The 27,665-nt window shown below is 38.5% G+C and overlaps 1 protein-coding gene across 2 annotated transcripts in view; it reads right to left on the bottom strand.

Annotated features, from left to right (window-relative positions):
- Window positions 1-627: 627 nt before the first annotated feature.
- The window catches only part of LOC127568276 (clathrin heavy chain linker domain-containing protein 1-like), a 30,405-nt gene continuing 3,367 nt past the window's right edge, over window positions 628-27,665 (bottom strand). The window contains exons 3-11 of one of the 2 annotated variants that reach the window (XM_052011837.1): window positions 22,193-22,332; window positions 21,309-21,510; window positions 21,120-21,235; window positions 19,859-19,946; window positions 16,810-16,916; window positions 9,189-9,363; window positions 7,962-8,164; window positions 2,626-2,805; window positions 628-1,513 (exon numbers count right to left, since the gene is read on the bottom strand). In XM_052011837.1, coding sequence (XP_051867797.1) covers window positions 1,305-1,513; window positions 2,626-2,805; window positions 7,962-8,164; window positions 9,189-9,363; window positions 16,810-16,916; window positions 19,859-19,946; window positions 21,120-21,235; window positions 21,309-21,510; window positions 22,193-22,332 — 1,420 coding nt within the window. In that variant the 3' untranslated portion in view covers window positions 628-1,304. The remainder of the gene's footprint in view (window positions 1,514-2,625; window positions 2,806-7,961; window positions 8,165-9,188; window positions 9,364-16,809; window positions 16,917-19,858; window positions 19,947-21,119; window positions 21,236-21,308; window positions 21,511-22,192; window positions 22,333-27,665) is intronic. The other variant, XM_052011836.1, reaches the window with a different exon arrangement.

Raw genomic sequence — 27,665 nt, 5'->3', positions numbered from 1 at the left:
TGCTACTAGTGGTTCACAATGCCTCATGGATGCCTAGTTTCAAGCTCTAAGACCTGTTCTGAATCTACCCCCATTTAGTACGATGAAACCAATGAATTAACATGCAAAGCAGACCAGGGAGTGAAGGCAGATTTTCATTGAAGGGCATTATTGAACTGGATGGATTTTTAGCTGAAATCCAGTAGTTTCACTGTTAAATTTGTAAAAAACTAATGTTTCTTTAAATACCTGGTTATTTTTAACTTTTTAAATTCCACAACTACCTTAGTGGGATTTGAACTAACATCGCTGGATTGTTAGTCCAGGTCTCTGGGTTACTTGGACTGTACCTTAACCATTGCATTCAACAAAATAGATTGGAACAAGGGGAACTGAGTGGAGATCTCACTGAGGCATAAAAAGTTATGTAAGGCCTAGATATTGTGATCAGGAAGAGTCTTCGCCTCTAAGCAGAGTTTTCAATGACCAGGGCACATTGATTCAGGATAATTATTAAAAGGCTTCACAAGTATTTGAGAACTCTTTATTTCACTCAAGGAGTAATTAGGATCTGGATCTCACTGTCTAAAAGAGTAGGGGAGGCAGAAACTTTAGTCACATTTTAAATGGTACCCGATTAAGCATTTGAAGAGTTGTAAATTGCACGGCTAAGGACCTAAAGCTGGAAAGCGGTATCAGCTTAAATTGTTTCTTCTTTTGATCATTGTGGATATAATGGCCTCCTTTGCAATAAATTTTGCAATATTCATGACTGTAATCTATGTGCGATCCATTTTGCACATCTCAGCATAAGAGGCATTGGCATCTGATGCACAGTTCCACAAAGGGCAGTTGAAAAAATTAAATAATATTTTGTTAGCTCAGTTAATACCACTCTTGATTCTGAAACAGAGGAGTTCAGTTGAGCATATAATCTGCCTACAATGTAGTCCTGAGGAAATTGTGTATTGTTGGGGGTTCCTAATTTTAGAATAAGAAATTCATGTACATATTTGTCTTTGGTCACTATTGCTAATCAGGTGTTATGTTGACATTGGCATCAAAGGAACCAAATGTCAAGGGAGCACATTTGGGACCTTATTATTTATTGGTTGCTGCTGTGAACAAATTGACTGCAATATAGAAGAGTGATCACATTTCAGAAGGAACCCACTAGAAAAAATACACATTTTCTGAGAATGTGATGCGACTTAAATTTCTGAATTTAACAATAATTTTTACCATTTTAGTAAACTTTCCATCTTTCATTTTGAATTTTATAGAATGTACGTACAAACTCTGTAGATGCACAGTGAAAGACTGAACTACAATAAAACATGTTCTGTCAACTTTGCACCATCTTTGTCATCATCTGCTGTAATTGTTATGACTGTTCCTCCTCCTTGAGATGTGAGCACAGTAAAAATGCTGTTTGCCAATTTGTTGTAGTTATGAGTGTTGCATGCTTCTGCAATTTCCTTCCAATCTTCCAGTGTAGAGACAGCATCATTAAGGATTGCCTGTTCCAAAGCACCTAAATAATAATACATGATAATTAATCTTTACATCAGTTTTCATCATTTATCTACAGCATTGATGTCAGCACTAAATTTATTCCTTTGTATGAGAAATGAGAAAATTCTCAATTATTGTGGCTTCAAATTGCTTTGGTGGACAATTCCATGGGCAACCTTCTGATATTCTCCTTTCACATAACGATTACAGTATTACTGTCCACATTCTCTGATATTTTATGTCCTTTTCCCAAAGTACTTAATTCAAGTTGATCTACATATTTGCAAATCCCTCCATCACATTATACCACCCTACCTCTAAAACTTTTTGTTTACCCAAATATCCAACTTGTCAGTCTCGGCTGCTCATAGTGGATTCTGTCTCATTTGAATGAGATGATAGAGTTTTGGTTGATTGTAAAGCAATAGAGCAGTGGACATGGAGGGAGGAGTTGTGGGCAGATTTTTCATCCAGTCTTAGTCAAATGGGCACTTTAAACGTTTGAAGGTCCCACCCCTTCTCTGGCTGGAGTGATTTCAGTCAAAGCTGAAAACATAAAATATATTTATATTTCCTTTCACCATTTATGAATTTAGGGAGACTAATGTTCCACAATTACTTGAGTCTTAAGCTCCAGAACTACTTTCGTAAGCATCTTTGTTCTTTCAAAGCTCCTTAAATTCCACCTCCATATTGAAGCTTTTTGTCACATATCCAGATGTTGCCTTTTCTGAAGGTATCAAATATTACTTAACTTTTAGGGCAGCAGTAGATAGCACTGTTCCAAAGCACCTAATAATAATACATGATAATTAGCCTTGAGTGCTGTCTGTGGGGAGTTTGCATATTGTCCCTGTCAATTTGCTTTGGGTGCTCCAGTTTTCTCCCATATCTCAAAGGTTAGTTGAATGGCTATTGTGCAATTCTCCCTTGGTTTTTGTGTAGTTATATGGTATAAGAATCAAAGGGGAATTGAAGGGCATATGAAATAGAATGAGTTACAGGGCCACAGGGCAACATAGGGAATGCAACTAATGGGACTGGCCTGCCAGCCATAGATTAGATGGGCCAAATGGCCTCTTTCCATGAAGTACCAAAGAGCACTATACTATGCTGGAGTTGTGTTTTTACCTTGACCGCAATCATATATCTCCTTCAAAAGATGGAATCCAACTTCCTTGAGATCATTTGAGATGAGCCACAATACTGCTAGTCCTATTGAGAGAGCTGCTGGATTTCCATTCCATTCGCGGGTCAGGCTCTGAAGTAGCTCAGTATTTCGACAGTTGTTCAACAAGAACAAATAATCATCTTGGAAAAAACAATCCATACATAAAATATTAGTAAAGGCTTTATATAAAGCAAACTGGCAGCAAACCAAACTGGATTATAATCTGACAATTGACAATGCAACAGACCTGTTCAGGGCATCATTAGAATTTATTTGCAATAGTAAATAATCTAGGCAAAGATTGCTATAATTTTACAAGAGTGGAAAATACTTGAAACAGAAGGAAATGTGGAAGTAGTGGAGGAAGTAAGAGAGTAGGAATAATTTTGGTTTGCTCTAGCAATGAATTAGCAATGAAACAAATAGGCTAGATTATCTCTTTCTCTGCTGTGGTTTTAATGATATAAGGAAAGGTCACATTCATGATTCTCTACACACTGAGGCTCAGAATTACTGTTGTTGGACTAGAAGAAAAGAGTTATTTATGAGGAATCCGGGGCAAGAAATCTGACTGTACTGGAATTCTGACCCATTTAGACAGAGTATTTAAATTCCAGTGGGTCGTGATCATGATCTTTCAATCATATCCTCAAACTGAAGAAAACAGAAATGGAGGAGTTCCTGAGCTTCTCTGAGAAATTCTACCCTTACCTCATGAGTCACATTGAACCATAAGAAAAGGCCACAAACATCTAATAAAGAAAACAGGAAGTTCTCCAAAGTAAGGAAAAATAATTTACCTTTAGGTGCCTCCTTATGAAACAAAATATATTGTAAATTAACAGATTCTTGGCAGCAAGTCAAGGAAACACAGGTTGAAGTGTGGGACAGGTAGCTAACTGATGCAGACAGTTCAATTTTAAATTTTCTTTTTAAAATTTAAGCTCAGAATGGTGTCAGGACCACAACCCATCAAAATCTACATCATAAATATCAGAATATGCCTGACTAACCTCTGGTGTCAATTACACCAAATTTTATAGAGTCAGAGTGCTTATTCATTTAAAATACTTCACCAGGTATATATGCCATTGGTGATGCCTCTCAAGTAATCACCCATTGAAGGAGATTAGATATCCAGGTTAGGGTTAGGGTCAAGCCCCTGCAAAGACATAACAGGTATTCACTTGGGCTTGTAGTTATGGGGCCTGAGAGATTTTCAAAATACGTTCCCCAGTTGTGCTTGGAACACCACCAAAACAGCTGAAATACTATATATCAACTGAGCATTCTGACAATTATTGTTTCATGACTACTTGGTACAAAAGGAACAACTGACTTCAACAGACTAGACCTGATCCCTGGCACCTTATTCTTTCAGTCTTGTTTTTGGTGGACAAAAATTCCACTCTCACAATACTTTTTAAACCCACTGCTGGAGTGGTCATTACCTAGCAGCTTAGCACCCCAGCCTAACTTCACACCAGCACCAATGGTAATTAGGAAGTACATTAGAAGGACCCAACAGAAGCTCAGTTCCTTCACTTTAGCAAATATCCAATGTTAATTTAGGTACCTTGCTTCCCCTGCTCACTAATTATTATATATAAAAAAATAAATATGGGTGCAGTTCAATATTCTGGTTTCCTATGTGTATCAGAAATAAGCAGAAATAGGAAAATAGAGCAATTAGTTAATACAACTGTGTGCTGCCAATGATAACTTGAAATTTATGGCATGGTGATTGCGAAATTGCAGTCAGTAGTTTTTGATTTTATCCATTAACATAATGCATTAATGTAGATTCTACCAAACCTTATCCATAAAAGGGAAAGAGGGAAATGTCCAACACAGCATCTGAAATCGAATGACTGTTTGATCCTAAAGCTCTATTACGTTGGCTTGGATGTTTGGGTCACAGGATAAAATCAAGAGGGCTAGAATCTAAAACATAGAACAGTACAGCACTGGATAGGCCTTTCAGCCCATGATGTGCCGATCTTGATGCCAACTTATACAACATTTCCTCCTTCTGTGTATCATCCATATCCTTCCATTCCCTTCATATTCATGTGTCTAAGAGCCTCTTAAACTCCACCAATCTGCCTGATTCCACTACTACCCCATTAACCCATTCCAGGCACCTACCACTCTCTGCGTAAAAAACTTACCCCTCACGTTGCCTTTAAACATCCACTCTAACCTTAAAAGTATGTCCTCTGGTACTTGACATTTCTATCCTGGGGAGAAGATTCTGACTGTCTACCCTATCTACGTCTCTCATAATTTTATAAACCTCTATCAGGCCTTCCCTCAGCCTTCGAAGCTCTAGGGAGGACAACAGAAGTTTGTCCAACCTTTCCTTATAGCTCATACCCTCTAATCCAGGCAGCGTCCTGGTAAACCTCTTCTGCACCCTTTCCACAGTCTCCACATCCTTCCTATAACAGGGTGACCAGAACTGCACACAATACTCCAAGTGTGGTCTGACTAAAGTTTTATATAGCTGCAGCATGACTTCCTTACTCTTATACTCAACACTCCTACCAATGAAGGCAAGCATGCCATACACCTTCCTTACCACCTTATCCACTTGCATAAGCACTTTCAATGAACTATGGACCTGGACCCTAAGATCCCTCTGTACCTCAATGCTATTAAGGGGCCTACCATTAACTGTATACTTCCTCCTTTCATTTGACCTCCCAAAGTGCAACATCTCACACTTGCCCAAATTAAACTCCATCTGCCACTTCTCTGCCACTTCTGTAACTGATCTATATCCTGCTGTATTCTTCGATAGTCTTTTACACTGTCTGCAACGCCACCAATCTTGGTGTCATCGCAAACTTGCTAATCCACTCATCAATACTTTCATCCGAATCATTGAAATATATCACAAACAACAGAGGTCCCAGTGCCGATCCTTGCGGAACACCACTGGTCACGGACTTCCAGCCAGAATAACAGTCTTCCACCCCTACTCTCTGTCTTCTATGGGCTAGCCAGTTCAAAATCCAAACTTGCAATTCATCCTGGATCTCATGCACCTTCATCTTCATCTTCTGAATCAACTTACCATGAGGGACCTTATCAAATGCCTTACTAAAGTCCATGTAGATAACGTCCACTGCCTTACCCTCATCAAGCATCTTCGTCACCTCCTCAAAAAACTCAATCAAGTTTGTAAGACATGACCTGCCCTGCTCATAGCCATGTTGACTGTCCCTAAGCAGGCCATGCCTTTCCAAATGTGCATAAATCTATCTCTCAGTATCCTCTCCAATAACTTCCCTAGCACTGACGTGAGGCTCACTGGCCTATAATTACCTGGATTATCCCTATTTCCCTTCTTGAACAAAGGCACAACATTTGCCACTTTCCAGTCCTCTGGAGCTTTGACAAGGATCTTTGTGTCCTCACCTGTTGCTTGTGAGGATACAAAGATCCTTGTCAAAGCCCCAGCAATCTCTTCACTTCTTTCAATATTCTAGGATATATGCCATCAGGCCCTGGGGATTTATCCATCTTATTGCTTTTCAGAAGACCCAGAACTACCTCCTCCTTAATCTCAAAACGTCCCAGCACATTAGCATGCCCACTCTGTTTTCACTATCCTTCGATTTCTTCTCCTTGGTAAATACCAACGCAAAGTACTCATTTGGTACCTCAGCTGCTTGCTCTGACTCCAAGCACAAATTCTCGCCTTTATCCTTGAGTGGACCTACCCTCTCCTTAGTTATCTTAATACAAGTATAAAATGCCTTGGGATTATCCTTGACCCTGCTTGCTAAGGACATTTCATGACCCCTTTTGGCTTTCCTAATCGTCTGCTTGAGGAATTTCTTGCTATCTTTATATTCCACAAGGGCACAGTCTGATTTTATCTTCCTAAACCTTACACATGCTTCTTTTTCTTTCCTGCCTAAATTTAGGACCTCTCAGGTGATCCAAGGTTCCCTTACTTTGCCATAGTTGAATCCATAACACTTCTCAGAAGCATAAGAAACAGAAGCAGGATACCTCATTTGGCCCCAAGTGCCTGCTCCGCCATTTAATAAGATCATAGCTGATCTATTGCTATTCTACACTAACCAGTTATCCCTTGATTCCCTTAATAACCTAAAAATCTATTGATTACTGTCATTAATTTCTTCAGCAACTGAGCCATTGGTCCTTTTGTCTGGAACCAATAAAATCTCTAGTGTAGTGAATTCCAAAGAACAAACTCAAACTTAGAAAGAAAGCATGATAGGGATAGGTTTTGAAAATGGAATGGATTAAGAAGGAAGCACACAAGTAAGGAGTATCTCAGTAAATCTAATAATATTCTATTTAGAGAAGGGAGGCTGTTTCAGAAAAACTGGAAAAGTGTGGGATATATTGGCCCCGATAAAAGGAAACAGAGAGATGCAGGTATCCCAGGGTGTTAGAGGCCCTACTGAATTTTCTCATTAATCAAGACATTTCCCCATTTTTTGACAATCTTCCAATAGAGTTCTAAACTTAGTTTCACATGTAGCTCAGTGAGGTTTGCCCAGTTTATAAGGATCGGTAACATGCATAGAATTAAATTAATAGAAGCGACGAAAATAGCATTACAGTATTTCTGATGCTATTCCAGTCTCCTTACGCATATCAACCCAGGATTAATATCCTGAATTTTCTACTGAAGACTACGGAGTTGGCTTCCTTTCTGAATCCCAAACAATTTTCTAACTTATCCTGTTGTTTGGGAACAACAAAATCTTTGTCAAAGTGTTTGTCCTGTATGCACAGACATGTTTCTAAATCTGTGGCTTTATGTATGGTTGGTAGGCTATTCAAGCTAATGTAACCTTCACTGGTTGGAAGAGTATGAAATCTGTCACATCTCCAGACCTAAATTCCTAATAAGTGGTGCTAGAAACATCCTTATTTGTATATTGAAGCTGTCCATATGAAACTTAAATGAACGTGGTCAGAATATGGTCTGATGTAGTTCCAGCTGGTACTGAAGATAATTTGAATTAATCCTAAAATGTTAGTTCACAGATTGCCTCTAGCTAGTATCTTTAAAGCAAAAAATATGGCATGATTGTGTACAATTATATATCTACAAATATATTCTGTTACAACATACAAGATTATGAGGCCGTCATACATTTCACCTTTAAGGTAAATAACTAAGAAAGTGGAGATGTTGCAGTGGTTAACCTCACAACATACTTACATTTCAGAGCAAATCTCAATTGAAATTCTCATCACGATATTAATCTTAAACAGGACAATATAACTAATTCACTTCAATTCTTACCCAAGCTGAACTTTTTGGACCCATGGATATATGCCATCGCCCCAGAAATCTCCCCAAGCCTGCACATACATAGAACAGCTTTCTTATGCACATCGGATTTACTATAGATGATCTGAGCCAAAGCCATACATGTGTCTATGCTTTGCAGCTCAGTATCTCCATAATCGTAAATCACGTCTCCCAGAGCTTCAGAACAAGTCAATCTAAAGACCACAAGAGAAAAAAGAAGTTTCAACATATCAAAAAGGTTTTAAGTTAAGGAACAAAAATAAATACAAAGGATGTTGGATGCAAAATGATCTATAAATTAAGAATCTTGTAAGACGACATTCACCTTCCGAGGTGTACACAAAAGAGAATGTGGTGCCCATTACACAATCTGCTCAATTTTCCTTTCCACTGACTTAATTGAGAAATAAAATTGGTGGAGGTATATAAATGTGTGGCCAATCCATTATCATTCAGTTTGCACTCCCATCATAGTTATATTTCATACCCTCAAAGTCTCTAAAATTACTGCAATATTTGTCTATTTAACCAGTTTATTTAAACACAAATTTGTCCTGAACAAATCTGTGCTGGCTTGCCTTAATTTATCTATTTTCTTCCAGATGACTATGATGCAGAACAAGATTAAATATTTTTCAGTACTTTTCCATCAATGAGATCAAACTGACTGGCCTGTAGTTGCTAGGTGAATCCTTACTCCTTATGAACTAGGGAGTAACACTTGCTACTCTTCAGTCTTCTGGCACTACATAAAAAGAGCACTAAAAGATTATGGCCCGTGCCTCTGCAATTTCCTCCCATACTTGTCTCAAAATCTTAAGATGCATCCCATTTCATCTAGTGACTTACCTACTTTAAGTTCTTCCAACTTTTCTCTTTGGATCTCATTTACCTGGGCCAGATCCACTTTCATCTCATTCAAATTGGCCTTTTATTTTACTGAATCCAAAATAATGCTCCACATTTGTTTATCAATGTTGACATTTATTGGTATTTTGATTCATTTTAACAAGAAATATGTCTAGGTTTCTTAACTGGTACAACCAAAATAATCCTCTGATTAAAATATAAAATTGTGGATGTTTATGCCTCTTGGGACCAATAGTTTTTTTCCTCTGGTTTCCAGTCAGCTGTGTTACACTTAACTTTGTTCTCCAACCTTTGCTCTATAGTAACAGTTTTATTAATAATGTGATAACAGTCAGCTAAGAGTATTACCTCTGTTGTATGACCCAACGTATGACCAGATCCAGTCGGTCGTGCGTCAATGCACATTGAACTCCTTCTATCGACATTTTTGCATTAGGTGGATGTCTGACAGCAGAAAAGGAATTCATCACAGCTTCAAAGAAATGCAGGAGAGGAGAAACATATCCTTCATATTCTGTGACAGCTGAGGGAGAAATTGTAATATGTAAGTTGTTACAGCAATAAACTGGAAGTGCACCTTCAAGTACAATTCTTTTGCATTTTAAAATTGCAGATGGAAGCCTGAGAAAAAAAGTTAGAAGAGCCAGCAACTACAACTGGTTATGTTTTTAGCTTAGCTGTGTCATTATGGAGAATGAGCAGAAGCCAAACCATGCCTCGCAGAAGGGAAGACAGGTACAAATTAAAGCACATCTCTGACTTGCTTCATTTTGTGATCAGTTCGGCAGGAGCTCAGACAGATGCTTGGAAGACTCTCCCAGCTGAGGAATGATATACGAGCAACTCGATCTATCTGAAACTATTTTATTTGTCATGATGGAGCCCATCCTTAAGAAGAAGAGGGGACTTCATTTCCACAAGGAATAATACAGATCCGTAGTCCCACTGAACTATAATCAGAGAGTTGAAGGATCTTGACTCAAAAAATGAAGTAATATTTCCATGGTGTGTGACTTGTGGAGGAACTTGGAGATAGAGGCATCCACATCTGCGTGCTGCCCTCAGTATTCTAGGTAAGAGGTTGCCAAAGTCTTGATGCAGTTGTTGCAGTGCACCTTGCTGACGGTGTCCCTGTCAGCTATTGTGAAAAGATTGCCCCTCGTGAACTTGTATGGAGAAAAGGTGATTGATGAGATAATTAGTTTCCAATGATGACAGGAACTTTCTTTATACTAGGTAAGACTCCAGGCAGTGAAGAGTTTTCTCACTGATCCCAACTGACTTCAATTTTATTTGGTCCTTGAAATTATTCCAAGTTATATGCTCCCTTGTTGTCAAGAACAGTTACTTCCACCTCATATCTCTTGTGCATCAATTGAAGTGGCTGAAATTGATATGTATGAAGGTTGGGGACCTCAAGAAGAGACCATGATGGGTGATTGATTCAACACTTCTGAATAATGGTTGCATATACCTCAGATAATTCTTTTACATTTGCTGAACTGTGTCACTGTGGAGGAGTATTTATGCAGTCTCTTATTCACACGAGCTGTTCCAATTGTCTATCAGTATTTGTGGTTAAATGCGTCAGGACAGAAGATTTTTGATTTAATCTGTTGGTTGTATGATCAGCAATGATGTTACCATACAGCCAGGCAGCATCCGTGGAGAAAAGCAGGCAGTCAACGGTTCGGGTCAGGGCCCTTCTTCAGGACTGAAGATAGGAAAAGGGGAAGCCCAATATAACCGTTGACTGAAGAAGGGTCCTGACCCAAAACGTTGACTGCCTGCTTTTCTCCATAGATGCTGCCCGGCCTGCTGAGTTCCTCCAGCATTATAATATTTTTCACCGAGACTCCAGCATCTGCAGTTCTTTGTTTCTCTAATGATGTTACCATCTTGCTGATGGCATTGACGACTCCAGTTAGTGTTTCTTCCAAACAGTATTCAACATGCAAGAATGCTGGTTTATCAGCTGAGGGTAAATTATTATATCAAGGTTATTGTAAACGTGCTATGAGCCTTTATGGGGTCCAGAGTTAATATTAAGTGCCCAGTCATTCTCTGCTAAGTGGATATGACTGTGCCAAATCTGTTGCGTTTATCCTCTTGGTGGGACCATACGTGCCCATGCAGGGTGATGAAGGGGCTTACTATTGTGGCTTATTGTTATGATCCCAAGTATGATTATGTTAGGCTCTTCCTTGATTAGTCTCCCTACAGATTCCCAGATATTAGTAAGGATATCTAGATTGATGATTTGTTCTTATATGTATTGTCACAAACAAATGCTTTTGTAAGTAACTTCACCTTGATTTTTGACTGGAGATTTTAAATTATGTATTTTAATGTATTAACAAACATACAAAATTCAACAGCAACATCAATGTGGCATTGACCACAAATCAGACTGCAGATGCTGGAATCTAGAACAAAAACAAAATGCCAGAAGAACTTAGCACATCAAGCAATATCCGTGGAGGCAAAAGGTGCAAACCGATGTTTCAGTCAAGACCCTGGATAGCAGACATATAAGTAGGCAGCTGGGAAAGTGGGTGGTAGGTGGAACTAGATGGGGCAGGGATGATGAGCAGATGGAACCACACTGGAGGGGGTGGGGGGGAGAAAAAAACTAGGTGCAAGGGTGACTGTGTGTGGGAGGAGAGGACCAGGGATGTGGGTATCTTAATCCCATTAGCTTGTAAGTTACCAAAGCAGAATATAAGATTTTGTTCTTCCAATTTGCGTTTGGCCTCTCCGTAGCAATGGAGAAGGTTGAGGACAGACAGGTCGGTGAGGTAGTGGGAAGTCAAGTTAAAATACATGCAACGGAAAGTTTGTGATGGCTTAATCAATAACTCTTAATCAGTAACTCTTGGTGCTCGGACGTGATGGTCCTGGCGAGCTGCTGTTCACCCAGCCTGAATATCTAACGGTGGAGTGTCGACCATACTACCTGCCAATTCAGCTATCCTGATGACAGTCTACATCCTATAAAACTATTGAATGGTTCCCTTATACAACGAGATGAACTTTTGACCTCACAATCTACCTTGTTATGACCTTGCACCTTATTGTCTACGTGTACGGCACTTCCTCTGTAGCTGTGACACTTTACTCTGTATTCTGTTATTGTTTTTACCCTGTACTACCTCAATGCACTGTGTAATGAATTGCTCTGTACAAATGGTATGCAAGACAAGTTTTTCACTGTACCTCGGTACAAATTACAATAATAAACCTATACCAATAGCTGTTGCAGACAGAATGCAGATGCACTGCAAAACGGTTGCCGAGCCTATGCTTAGTTTCACTAATGTAGAAGGGGTCACATCACAAACAGTGAATGCAGTAGACCATGTCAGATGCAAGTGTGAAGGGACTGGACAAGGAGATTCAGGATGGAGTCCAGATATGAAGAAACCAGTTGTGGAAATCCAATTGCTCTTCATCCCTAGCAGCAGGACCAGAACTCTTTCTTTGCTCACAATCTGGAGGTCAGTTGTAATCAAAAAATAACACTAATCAAGCACTGAGTCTCTGGTTTTGTCACAGCATGTGGAAAATTGGCTTCTGACTATCAACAAGGCTTACATCCAGGATATTCAAGAAGTCTTGACAAAGTACAAGGGCACTGATGAGAAATATGTGTTTGCCTGTATAAGTGCTGCTCACACCAGAAAGAATGTTATATACGTGCCTCTGAATAATGGCCAGCCCAAAGGAATGTCCGCTATATACTTGCCACTATAAATGCAGATCAAAATTAGACTAAACAATAATACACTGCCTACATATAGATAATGATTGCCACACCTAATCAGCCCTTTGGTGCAATTTGCCCAAACAATGCACTTATATTTTACTCAATGGTGGCACCAAGTGCCAATGTGCAATGGAACCTTCTAATCTTGTGGACACATATCTTTCTATCACAAAGAAATGACTCAACTAGTTGCAGTTTTAAAGCATATATTTTTGATTAACCACCTGCAAGTTGACTCCTGAGTCAACACAACATCCTCATTTTGAAGAAATAATTTTCTTCCTGGGTGTTATTTTTTTACCATGTCTATTGACAAAAGCCTCATAATAGATGATGTTAACTTATCTTCTGTACAAATATTGCAGTTGTTGTGGAAGGGGGTTCCTTACTAACAAGGACTAACATAAACCTACATATTGACTCTCTACTGTAAAAGGATGCATTAGTGACCTCTGCAGTATGTTATGGAAGGAGGAACAAAGGAATTAATCTTCAATAATGTCTTTATTAATGGAATCAAAATTTTCACAATGCAAGCTGAAACCTAGCACTTACAAAAATGTATTTGATCACACTCACTACCCCATACACATCTCTTCTGTATCTATTTTCCATATGTTTTTGCTTGGCCTACTATTACAACTCAGTGCTTTCGTGTAGCTGTAGGTCAATCAGTGGAAGACTGGTCCTTTGCAGTGGAGCAGGAATAAAATGGCTGTAAAGCTATTAACAGCTCTGGCTTGGATGTCCAAATAGGGACGTACCATCTCAGCATGGTAGAACACACTCTGAGAAGTCCTAGAAAACTATGCAGTTCTGACCTAACTTATGTTCAAACAGACTGCAGCAGTTCAAGAAGGCAGCTCACCATCACTTTTCCAAGACAACTAGGAATGGGCAATAAATGCTGGCCTTGCTAGTGACACCCAGATCCCAATAAATAGACAGACTGCCTTACAAAGGACATAGATTCTTGCTACATAGTTCCACTGGGACTCCTCTAGGCCAAGGCATTAGAGAGTATTCTGTTCTGCTGGAAGAGACTGTACTGCTGACATCACAGCCTTCAGGCTATACTAATAGTGGAATCCAATGTCATGATTGGAGAAGCTGGATGGATGCATGCAGACCATTTTCTGACCAAGATTGGCCACCAGGCTTCATGTCAAACACTGAGAAACTCCTCCTTGGCATCTCTCATGGTGCCAAGCATCTCCATATATATCCTTCCCTAGCCATCATAGTCCTCATTTGAACTCTTTAGAAAAGACCTGATGTGTGACCTCATTCACTGGACATTTGATGGTTGTCCATGAGTTAACTGCCTGAATTGGCCACAGTACACAACACCAGTATCTCATTATGAGCTCAGAAATTACAACTCCTGAAAGGCTTGTAGTTGAATCCATGCAGCCTCAGCTTTTTTTTAAAAAATAGATTCAAGCTCATGTTGTAAAATGCCTATAAGATTGCTACAGCTGTGAAAATAATATCAGAAAACAAGAAAATTCTAGTCAGTGCAGGAGACAGAATGAGTGCAATAATGGTAGTGTCTTTTTTTTCAGGCCCTGGCCATGTGACTCTGGGGGTTTTTTGGCTGGTAAACCTCAAGTCATGTGAACGGGAAAGGCAGGGAAAGCTATTATCATTGTCAGGGCAACCATTCAGGTAATTAGCTTAGCAGCTCGATACTTTCACTGTAACAAAGCAGGATGCAGCATTGGTGTGCAAGGGCTGACAATGCACAAATCCATTTCCACAGTTGGATACAGCAAAGGCTATGGGCCATGACAACTTCAGTACTATTGCCCAAATGTTGCTCTAGAACTTGCCATGCCCTTGGCCAAGGTGTTCCAGCTACAACACCTGTATCTATCCAATAATGTGGAAAATTGTCCTGTCTGCAGGAGCAAGACAATCCAAACTGGCCAATTAAGTCTACCCTCCATCATCAGCAAAGTGATGGCAGGGGTAATCGATAGTGCTATCCAGCAGCACTTGCTTAGCAACAACCTGCTCACAGAAGCTCAGTTTGGGTTCCACTGAAGTCACTCAGCTCCTGACCTCATTACAGCCTTTGTTCAAACATGGATAAAAGAGCTGAACTCCAGAAGTGAAGTGAGAGTAATTGCCCTTGACAAGGCAGCATTTGATCAAGTAAAGCATCAAGGAGCCTTGCATATCCACAAATCCCAGTTACTGCCTTCGCTCCCTTTGTTCTGTCATCTATTTCTTTAGATCTGCATGTTGATTTGTGACCAACTTCATTGTCCAGGATAGCTTGTCCTGTAGATTTCGAAGTTCATTCTGTTCTCTTTCCCTTTCATTCGACCAGGACCATAGCACTCATGCATGGAAACCAATCCAAGTTTTTGGTCTTTATCATTTGAACAGTATAGCTTTCTGGCCAAATGTATTAAGTCCTTTTTCTCCACATGAACCAATACAATAAAGTATAAATAATTCCAGTGTTCAATTTTAATGTGCTTTTTAAAGGACATTGTCTTGTTGTCAAACTAATCCCATTTAAGGCCACAGATAAAGCAGGTCGATGAGGAATTTTTCCTCCTCTGGACCTACTTTATCTGTAAGGGGTATATAAGACAAAAAAAAAAATCAGCCATGATTGAATGGCAGAGCAGTGTCAATGGGCTGAATAGCCTAATTCTGCTCCTATATTTTATGGTCTTATGGTATAGATAGGGTGAACACATAGTCCTTTTCCCAGGGAAAGGGAACTAAAAACTAGAGAGCACAGGTTTAAGGTGAGAGAGGTTAAAGATTAAAAAGGGACCGGAGGATGGTGTGTATATGGAATAAGGTGCCAGAGGAAGTGGTTGAGGCAGGCACAATAGGATAAGTACATGGATAGAGGGGTTTAGTGGGATATGGGCCAAACATGGACGAGTGGGACTAGCTTGGTGGGCACTATGGTCGGCATAGATGGGTTGGGCTGAAGGGCCCATTTCCATGCTGTATTATTCAATGACTTTAAAGGAGCCCTGGCTAAAATGGAGTCAATGGGAATCAGGGGAAAATCCTCCACTGGTTGGAATCATGCCTAGCACAAACGAAAATGGTTGTGATGGTTGCAAGTCAATCGTGTATGTGAAATTGTAGCCAATAATTTTAATAGAACATGATGCATTCCATTTAATCACATTTATGCAATGTGAATTATCACTTAACAAGCACATTCTATCCAAGCAAAGTTCTAAACCAGTGGATGTGCAAATGAAGTAAAACTCTGATAATCTGGCACCTTTGGGACTTCAATGCTGCCAGACTGGCAGATTTTCAGGACTATTCAGTATTACTCTTATTACATCCACACACTTTTAATTCACTTTCTTTTAAGAAGGATGTTACACAATAATATAATAACTTTTCTAGTGAACCAGGTGAGTTTAAAGGAAGTTTAGGAAACAAAACCTGGCTTGTTAAAGGGAGTGTAGAAATTGTGGCCTTGGTGATTCTAAAAGGAACATAGGAAATGGGACCCAAGTTTAAAAGGGACCTCAGGAAACAAAACCTGGCTAATTTAAAGGGAATGTGGGAACTGGGGCTCTGGTGGGTTTAAAAGGAGTGTGGTAAGAGGGCCCCAGTGAGTCTGAAAGGAGCAGAGATATAGGGCCTCGGTTACTTTGAAAGGAGCGTGGAAGTGTGGCCGGGGTGAGTTTAAAAGCGTGGGAAATGGGCTTGGGTGAATTTAAAAAGGAGTGTGGGAAACGGGGGCCAGGTGAGTTTAAAAGGAGCATGGGAAACGGAACCAAGTGAGCCAAATGCTGAACCATCTGGATTTCCAAACAATACACATAGCAGATTATCGGAGTTTTACTGCATTGTAAAGGCATAAAAGTAGCAATTCAACAGAAGTAGTATGTTATTTGATTTTTCCTTGATATTTTTGTGTTTTCAATTATTAATCCATGCTTTTTTTTTAAAAACCATCCTATTTTAAAAATAGGATGGTTTAAGAAAAAGGATGAATTAATATTTTTTAAAATAAAATGTTTAATTCTTGAAGACAAAAAAGACCGCAGATTCTGGAGTCGAACAAAAAAAAAACAGAACCCTGGTAGAACACAGCGAGTCTCATGTTTAATTCCTGACCTTGAAAGACTCCAGGGAAAAACACATAGTTGATGCAAGGTTTTATAGTAAAAGCATAAAACGTAGGAATAAGCAAAAGACAGAACTGACCCTTGAACTTTTCCATGATCTCCATATTATGAAGGATGCCTCTGGGGCAATTCGCTACATATATTGCAGCTCTCTGATATTGTTTTTCCTCAAAGAGTTTAGTAAATCTGGAAGAAATGTAGAATTTTCAATTTCAAAACAAGTGAATATTCCAACTGGAGCTTTAGAACAACATTCTGTTTAGAATTTCTTGTTTAGAACCTGACTGTCCAGTATCTATTTTCCAATTAATTCTGACCCCACGAAGTGCATCGTTTACTGCAAGGAATGAATATTTGTTTGACCACTTGAGTAATTACAAATTACTCAAAATCCAAGTCACATAGCCAATGGGGAAAGAATGAGAGAGTATTACCATTGTATCATATTGCTATCAATTTGAGATAGATTAATTCAAGGCTACAACAAATAATAAAGAAATGACATGGTAGATAAATAAGCATTTTGTAAGCATTTTCACTGTGGAGGTTAAAATAGAAATGATACAGGGAATTTAAAAAGTTAAATAACAGACACACATACATACACACATACACACACACACATTTTTATATATATAGACACACTAATACACTATGTATACACACACACATATCAATGACTTGAATGACAGAAGAGAGATGTCCAAGTCTGCAGATGATAGATGACACACTGTCAGGAAATACAGTAAGTTAAGTGGATGGTTGCAGAAACTCACAAAGAAGCATAGAGAAAGGAAATGATTAATTAAAACTGTAATTTTTGGAGCTCAATGTGGGGAAATGCAAGGTCATCTATGTCAGATTTGAGAAAGATAAAATACTTTCCTCAGATTGAGGTAAGAGGAGGAAAGGAACTTACATGTCCATGTACATCAATAACTAAATTCTAGAGCAAAATAAGAAAAAAAATCAAAAGGCTTACGAAATATGTGCCTATAACTCAAGAGCATTGAAATTTAAGAGTGAAGATGGGGTACCCTTCTGTTGCACAGACATTTGGTTGATCCAATGTTGGATATGCTCCGTTTTAGGCATGCATCCTTCAGAAAATGTGTTACCATTAGAAGGGAAAACAGCAGATTCACTAGAATGAGACAAGGGGTTGAAAAATTACATCAATAGGAATTGTCAGATAAATATGACACATGGAGTCATATTATATGAAAACAGGCCATTCGGCCTATCATATCTACACTGATCAGTGGGCACCCATCCATATTAACCCCATTTTCCAGCACTTAGCCCGTAGCCTTCAATGTCTGGGTGATTCAAGTGCTCATCTAGACATCTTTTAAAAACTGTTAGTGACTCTGCTTTCACCACTCTCTCCAGCAGTATTCCCTAAATAAACTTTGTAATTCCTTGTGTTTAGAAGATGAAGGGGGATCTAATCAATGTATTTAAAATAAATAAAGAATGTCTTAAGATAAATGCAGGAAATAGTTTCCTTTGGTTGGAGAAACCAGAACAAAAAGGTACAATCCTACAAGTTCCTAATCCTAAAAATTCCTAAAGGAGCTTCAGGAATAAACCCAAGCAGCACATTTTCATTCTAAAGGTAATGGAAGTTTAAGGACATTGAGTTACATGAAACTATCCAGATTGAAACTGATAGATTTTTGTTTGATAAGAACATCAAGGAACATGAAACAAAGCTGAATAAGTGGAATAAAAACAGACAATGCCCGAAACAGCAGATCAGACATCATCTGTGAAAAAGTTAACACTTCAGGTTAAAGACCCTTAGTCAGAACTGAAGAAATGGAGCCGGAGAAACAAACCATACACAGGATGGCTTCCTCCAGATCTTGTAACCCAATGAGATCTAAAAATGAGCTCATCAAACCTTTATATGCATCCTTCAATCTGACTTTCCATTTAAGCCTATGCAAATTCTCTGGTGTAGACATTTGTCCTCAGTTTCACGCACTAAACATATGGCAGAATAATGCATCACAGTATACTCTGGTTCTGAAATTCATTCCATTGATTTCACTGTGAGTATATCTGTCAAATATGCATTTTGCATCTTGTAACGCTCCAGTGTTAGTTTTCCCTTTGTAATTTAACCCGTGTCGACTACCATCACTATATTGCGAGCCCACTTACAATGATGACTGACTCACCGATTCTAATGCTTTCCACCTTTCTCAGTAATACATTGCTTTTTATCTGTCCTTAAATTTGTGTACGGTCCTCTCTAAAGCTATGAACAGAATGCAACTTCCTTACTGTGGCACCAGTAATTTGGTTGTAAGAAGTCTCCAAGGTAACCAAAGTACAAGACAGAAACAATTCCCTGAGAACCTCACATAAAGAGATTAAGTGCTGTACTTTACTCAAAATTTTATGGGGGACTGGAGGTTCTTGGAAGAGGTCCTGTTTGGTTTGGAGAAGTGGGAGGAAGAGAGGACGTTAGGCTGACCAGTGCCAACTGTTGGAGGATGAAAGGGAGCCAGATTCATGGTGATTTATTGCATGCTTCCTCAGTCTGGTGATCATGAAAGGCCAACTATTACCAGCAGCAATCAGATGTCAAGATCAGGAAACACATGAGAAAAAAAAAAGAGAGTAAAAGGAGGAGGGGAAGGGAACCAGAGGACCATAATAATATTCCAATTAGATGGCCTGTAAGTGGATGCACAAAGCCATTTAACTAAAGACTGCTGTTACATAATCAAAGAGCACTGCTGCTATGTCTTACTTTACATGAATGCTTTCACACCCTTACCAATAATAAAAAAAACGCACCAATTTCACTACCACCCAATTACTGTATCAGTCTTTATCCATGGAAAAAAGTAAACAATGAAAACAAGAATGAATCAACAGCACCTCTAAATATTAAATGATTCCCCTTGCTTACCTTTAGTGTCTACTAAGTGTTCTTGCCTACTTCTATGAAATCCACATTGAGTGACAGTAGCACAGAAAGGTGAATGGCTGTCCAGAATCTAAAGATATAGTTTCTTTTCCTAATCATCTCAAAGTTATTTGAATAAACAACCCAGTGACAGACTCTGAGATATGTATAACAATCATGTTATCCAGATGGTCTTTTAGCTCACCTCTCAACATACTCCAACAAGTATGCAGCTTCATCAATATTGCTAGGATCATTGTCATCAAATACCCCAGGCCAAGGACTATCAACTTCTGCATCAGAGCAAAAATATATTGAGTTACAATGGAACACAGCCACACAAGAAACGTTTGTTTTGTGTTATTTAGGTAGTTAAACATCAGATGATAAGATAAATAGTCTGTATTGCACCAAACAATTTGATGTTTCATCAAATGTACCATGAACTTCTCATCTTCAGCTCATTAGATGAAGGACTTTAAGCAACAAGTTCATATTTAATGATGGTACAAAGGTAGGGTGGAAAATGAGCTTGATGAAGTTGCAAAGGGATTGCAAGTGATATAGAAGGGCTAAGCAAGTATACAGGGTGGCGGATTGTATATAAATTGTGCCATCTACTGTGGAAAAAAATGTACAGCTACTGCAAATGAATACCCATGTTGTGAAAATTCAGTTCTATTCAATCACAGTGAAGATGCTGCAAACCATTTAAAAAAAATCACAGTAGAAGAGCAGCATTTTCATTGGTTTATACTTGTTTTAGAAATGCACTCTGGGTGAAATTAGTCAAACCATCACAAGATATCAGGAATTTTAAACTCAAATTAAATCGAGTAAAACAAAAAATGAACATTAACTGATCTCTAATGTTGGTTTAAAAATCCTTTCACCTGAAGTGGTCCAGCCTAAAAATGTGACCATTAGTCCAGAACAAAAAAAAGTGGAAGGCAAACTTTGTTCAATTACACTTTCTAGAAGGATCTTCAAATTGAGCTTGTTTCCATTGAATCCACAGGTAACAGTAATGTTTTTGAAGCTTCTACATATTAAAAAGATTTAATTTTATACAATAACTAGTAAATAAACCAGAATAATTTAAGTCATCTTCAATTATATACTGTAAATGTATTAATACTCAAAGGGCTAAAATATCTTATTAAAAGTGTTTATTTTGTAACAAGCACATTTTCATCCATATAAATAAATTCTTTAATACGTCAATAACATTCTTTGTTTCCATGCTGACCAATGATGCTGGTTCTTGAAAGATAGATGATTATGCGACTTAATTTGAACAGAAAATTAAACCGCAACCTTATCAGCACAATTTTGAGTGCAATTTTAACCCAATTTCCCAATTACATCCAAAACAAAAATTTATTTTCCACTTGCTTAATCGTACCTATATAAAAATCTAATCTAACATTAAATTGAAACAGTATTGCAAATTTAAAAAAAAATACCTTTTAGAGATCTTGCTTCTGTCATATTTGGCCAAATGAATTCAGTGAGAGAAACACTTTTATCCGAATACCCCCAAGCAGCAACTGCATCTGCTATTATCTTCAGTTTTATGTACCTGAAATATTATATAAAAGATCAGCAATAGAAGATCATAATTAAATGAGAACAATTCAAATCTTATTGTATACCTGAGTTTTAATGGCTCATTTGCCATGACCAGCTCTTCCCATTGTTGCATTGTTTGATTAATTTCTTGGCTTAGTTTAGTTTTGATCTGGACTGGTACATATTTTGTTTCTTTGCTCACTTTCAAGTCCTTGAGTTTCCTTTCCAGTTTTCGCAGGTGCTTGCATAGATCCTCCACATTTACTGATTCCTCCAATGTCAGACCTATTGTACAAACATTCAAAAAAAAATAGTTCTGAGTACCATATTAATTTTAAAAACACACTTACTGCTTCTCATTCATGAGAGAAGTCTTGTCTAAAGAACGCAGGGCTATTAGTATTCCATTATTGGTAGGACAGGTCTGAGAGGTAGTAATGTCTATACTGATATTGGTCAGCAAATTCTGTCAAAATCCAAACTTTTTTTTAGTGAAAGTCGCTGAGATTTGGCAGTTCTAAAATAAGTGCTTTAAATTAGACAGGAGAAAATAGCAGTACTTCTCCAATTCCATTTTCACAGGAATTTCACACAACTGGGCCGAGACAATCCTCCAAATCTTCACTTTCTGCTGCTGGAGTGTGGTAGTATTAGAAAATGTTAGGAAAAAGATCCTCACAGGGTATAGGGAACTGGAGTAAGAATCACTGCTGTATATCCCACAGCAGCTACATTCAGTCACTTGTGTATGCCTGGAAGCATCCGCAGTTAGGACTGCTCCAAACAAGGTTATTCAAACAAGGCTACAGAAACAACATACCTTGAAAAGCTTCAGAAGTCAATGAAAATTAACAACTTTAAAATTAGATATTGCACTTATCTGATGGTAAACAATTGATTAAAACAAAATAAAGTTATAAAATAGAGATTTCCAAGATAGCTGACATAATTCTGACAAGTTGCAGACCTGGAATGAGTTTAAAATGGGAGATTTCTTTTTCTGGCAGCAGGGTCTCCTCTGTTAACTCATCTTTCACATTTCTTGAATCTTTTGCTATTTGCAGACGAGTTTCTAATCCAGCTGTATTTTTTTTAATGATTTCAATTCTGTTGAAATAAATTTTATCTAATTTTAATTTTTTTTGGTCTATGAATTAAAATTATAAAACATTTATAAGCACCTATCAAGTCACCAAGTTAATCAAAAGTGTGTTACAAATTAGCAAAAAGTGATTTGTGAGAGAACCAAATGAAAAATATTTAATTTTTTTCATTCAGTTTTATTTCTCACCAATGTCACATGATCACTATTGTTTTCATGCCACTCTTCAATATTTTTAGAATGTAGTCAACAGTGAGACACAAAGTTGCCCTAATTATTCCCCTAATCATCTCCAAATTTGTGACAAGAAAACCAGAGAGGAAAATTAAGGATAGAATTTCCTGAAAAATATCCTGTTTCTCCCGAAGATCTGTCAAGAATACATACAGTTTTGTGTGGCCTTCTCACTGGTGCAACTTTGACCTTGTGCATGAATGCAATTTCTCTGTCAGACTGTTTACATGTTTAGCAAAATTTAACAGATATCCTTGCACCAAATGATAGAATTTTACATCAACATCTGCACATAACCAAGGGAGGGGGAAAGGTGGGAATACATGTCTCCAAAGCAAATAAAAAGGATAAAGTCTAACCATAGCTTTCAAGAATAGATACTTTTAGCTCAAGGGAAAATGTTTATGGCGTTGCCAAAATAGAGCAGTAAATCTGAGAATTGGGAAAACTTCATGATTCAGTGAAAGATGACAAAAGCATTGACAAGGAAAGTTGAATAAGACTGGTGAGAAACACAAAAGCAGATCGCAGGAGTTTCTGCAGATGTATAGAAAGGAAATAGTCACAGAAAACCAACTGAAAATTGTGGAAGATCACAGATCTAAAGTATATGAGGAGCTCGAAGAAATTAGCATTATTCCAAAACTATTATTGGAGAAATTATTAGGTCTGAAAGGCGATACATCCACAGGTTATGATGACCAATACCTTAGGACTTTGAAGGAGGTGGCTATGCAGATAGTGGTTGCACTGGTTCCCACAGATTGGAAGGTAGCAAGTATGAACCCATTGTTCAGGAAGGAAGGAGACAGAAAAGAGGGAACTATAGACCAATAAGCCTGATATTAATAGTACAGAAATTATGAAATCTATGTAAGGAAGTGGTAACTGAGCATTTTTAAAATACGACCGGGCAGAGTAGTCACACATTTATGAAAAGGAAATACGTTTGACAAGTCTATACGAATTGTTTGAGGTTATAAAAAGCAGAATAGGCATTAGCTAATTCCATGCATTTGAACTTTCAACCCTTCAATAAGATGCTACACATAAAGTTAATAAGTAAAATGAGTGCACACAGTATTAAGTGTAATGTGCTTACTTTGATAAAGGAATAGCTAACAGAGAGAAAACAGAAAATAGAAATAAACTGGTCACTTCATTGGAAGGTCATGAACAGTGGGATTCTACAGGGATCAGTGCTGCGGCTCAGTTGTTCAATCTAAGTTAACGATTTGGATGAGGGGATCGAATATAATGTATCCAAGTTTGCTAATGATATAAAACAAGATGGCGTGTGAGCTGTGAGGAGGGTGCAGAGAGGCTTCAGGAGGCTATACACATGGCTAACTGATTGGGAGAACATGGCAATGTGGTAAAATACGAGATCATCCACTTTGGTTAAAAAAGTGACAGTGTTTTGAATGGTGCAGTCAAAAGGATCTGGGTGTCCTTGAAAACTAATCACTGAAAGTTAGCTTGCAGGCTCAGCAAGGAATTAGGAAGACATACAATATGTGTACAAGTCTGGTTTCCCTACTTGTGAAATGATATACTAGTAATGTTCAACAAGGGTTCTCAAGGTTGATTTTTGGGATGGTGAATTGATCAAATGAGGAGAGATTAAGAGACTGGGCCTACATTACCCCATTCTTCTAAATTTGAGATAATCTCATTATAATGCATCTTTAAGGGGCTTGATGGAGTAGAAGCATAGTTAATGTTTCCACCAGCTGGGATATCTAGGACCGATGGTCAGAGTATAAAAATAAGGGGTCAGCCAATCAGGACAGAGTTGAGAAGAATTTTTTCACCGAGGGTAGAGAATCTTCGGGATTCTTCACCCAAGTATTTTGGGCAACTTGATGTGCAGGAGTAGCTTTGAAAAAGCCACAGGGCAGTCAATTCAGGAACATAACAATAAATGACTCCTGATCACTTCCTCTAGTACCCCCAACCATATCAATAACAACATAGGAAGTGGTGGCAGGAGTAGACAACTGTGGATACTCAGTCCTGCGTATATTTGAGACAGAAATCAACAGATTTTTAGATATTAAGGGAATTGAGGAATATGAGGTTACAATAGGAAAGTGGAATCTTACTGAATGACAGAGCAGACATGAGGGGCCAAATGGCCTACCTCAACTATTATTTCTCATGACATGGTTGGAAGTAGCAGAGAAAGGGAACATGAATCACTTACTGCCATGCTCCTGGATGTACACCATCAGATTTTTTCAACTCTACTCCTGCACATGAACTTATCCAACACAATTGCTTATCCCATTTTGTTTATGCATTTCATTACAGCCCTATCCATCACTCCACAAAGCCCATCCTTAGACAAGTGAAAATGTCTTTTCCTCTTAGTTACCATCACCAAATGGTCTCCATTCTTTGCTTGATCACCTGCCAATACAATCACTCATTCTTTCTCTCCTAGTAGAACATGAAACCTTAGAGAGAACCAATGAACTGGTGATTGCCTTCCTCCATTATCACAAATGATAAACAATTTTCATGTTTTAATTTGGTATTGGCCTTGGGAAATATTGGAGTCTATTCAGCACAGTGAGTCTATGTCAGCTCTCAAAGCAAACCCATCAGTCCCATTTGCCCACTTATTTTCTTGCAACCTATTTTCAGTCACCTGACCATCAGCTCCCCATTGACTCTCCTGCTGCAAACCTACACTAAGGAGTAATCTACAGTCTCCAATTAACCTACCAGCATATCTTTGGAATATGGGAGGAAACTGGAGCACCTGGGGAAATCCACATTACCAGCAAATTTGCAAACTACACACAGACAAGAAAGGTTACCACAGAGGTTAGGTCTGAGTGCTTGGAGCAGTGACAGCAGCAGGCTAACTGCAGCATCATTGTGTTGTCACTCCAGAGTACTGGAGATCAGTGTAATCTTGACACACTGGGCCAAACAGAGATGGTGAAATGGAAACCTACCAATAACCTGGTGACAAAATTAAATATCAGATACTCACACACCATACAACACTCTGCAGTGTCAATAATGTCAACATACAGTGAAATATAATTGCTTTAATAACGCTAACTTGCAAATTTCTTATCCTGGTAGTACACTCAACCCCTCTCAGGACCCTCATGAATCCAATATGGTGGCATGGCCAAAGATGATTCAGACAACTCAGAGAAGCTTAACCTGTTTAAGGTTGCACCAGCACAGATTTATGCAGAGCAAAGGCAAGCTGAACCAGTTGCAGTTTGGCTGGACTAAATAGTGAGATAATTGGGTTTTCTGCTGGTGGTGGAGCCAGGAGCAGGAGTGGTGTTCAGGACATTAATGGAGGAGTCATTTTAAAGGCATTTATGGGTTTGGAGCTCCCGAGCTCTGCTGACCACAGATGATTTATTCTGAGAAGCATTAACAAAGGAGATGATCATTCAGCAGCAGAGAGACCAGAGAATTTTGCTTCAGGTATGAATGGATTCCTATTGCAGGATGGGTAGCATATTCAACTACATGAAGCATCAAACAGGCAATCAAAGGTTTGTTCCACCTTTCCAGCAGTTGATATTTTGAGCTACGTTGATAGAGTCCAGTCCTGATTTGGCACAATGGGAATTGTCTTTGGTATGGTTCTCAATGGGTCCAAAGCCCAGAGGTCATTAGTCCTGTTGCTCTGCTCTTGGCTATCAAAGATTTGAATAGCTTGCTCAAGGTACATGGGTTAGACCATGTAAAAATAGTGGAATTAAAGATTTGTAGATGCACATTGTTATATTGCACATTCTTTAATGATAGCTGGCAAATAGTTATTAAGTGACAAATGAAAAGACATTATTGGATGGCAATCAATATGCTTGGTTCTTTGCAGGACTGCTTTGTTAGTACTTAGTTATTGCAAGTGTTTGCTAGATGTGTGTAACGGTGAAATCTGATTGAATCACACAGTCATTAGGGTACCTTGAATAGCAATGCAGGAAACTATAGTGTAATGTCCTCATCACGTCTATTCTCATTTTCTTCCACTAGAACTGATTGGAAAAGCAAAATGCTGCGAAATACTTCAGATACTGGAACAATCCAGATCCTGTGTCACAAATGGCATTGTTGTACTCCTGACTTTGAGAGAAAAAGTTTAAAATAGGCAATTTTGATTGCTATAAGCTTCCATTTGGAAAATCTTCAGTGACTTTGGCAGGTACAGGAGGAAAGTGTTATGGTCACTAGTCAGGGGGAAAAAAAAACAAAAATCGCGCACACACACCTATGTAAACAACTTTTAGCAATTCCATAGAAGCTTCACATTGATGGGTTAAGCGCTCTTGTATTTCAGATACTCCCCTGAGCAATGTGATGATATCATAATTGCCCTGGGTGTAGTTGACGAGGTCCTTAAGGACACACTTAAGCATTGCTAACTGGAAGATCCCACAAATGTCTCATGCAGAAATTTGGCATACAGTGCAAGCAAGAACTTTCAGCTCAATACTGACTTTGACTGTGACTACATGCTGACCATGACTAACTGCAAGCAATCTGCAAATGTCTGTCACAACCTGAGGCACACTCAATTTCCAGACACAGTTCTGTTCAGACTTAGAGGAAATATTCTCTGCCTGTGAACCCATGTGCTGGACATGACCTTCTGTAAGTTGCACCAGTCTGATGCTCCTTTCTAGTGAAATTACTGATCTGTGGCTGGCACATAACTGGTGCTACAGCTGATTATTTCAATACAGGACCGAACTATCACAGTATAAGTGACACCCCACCCTGATGTGATAGATCTGGCTTCCATAATGCAGATGAAATCTTCGAAGTATTAATCAAATTTTCAAAGTCTAAAAACTAATTTCCCAACAAAATTATGGAGAATAAATCTTTCACACTAGCAAGTATGAAAGCCCTCTGGCTACAATATTTACTAGTTATATTCCTGGATAATGATTCAACACCCTTAATTGCAACAGGTCTCACTAGCAAATTACGCAAAATGCATATATACAACATTAAACAGAAAAAAACAATGCATAAATTTCACTGTACTTCAGTGACTTACATACCATATAGTTAGCCATTTGCCTGCAGTTTCCTGGCTAATCATGCTAAAGCAGCC

This window comes from Pristis pectinata, chromosome 3 (assembly GCF_009764475.1).
Source record: "Pristis pectinata isolate sPriPec2 chromosome 3, sPriPec2.1.pri, whole genome shotgun sequence".
NCBI lineage: Eukaryota > Metazoa > Chordata > Chondrichthyes > Rhinopristiformes > Pristidae > Pristis > Pristis pectinata.
This window is presented reverse-complemented; position numbering and strand designations above follow the sequence as displayed.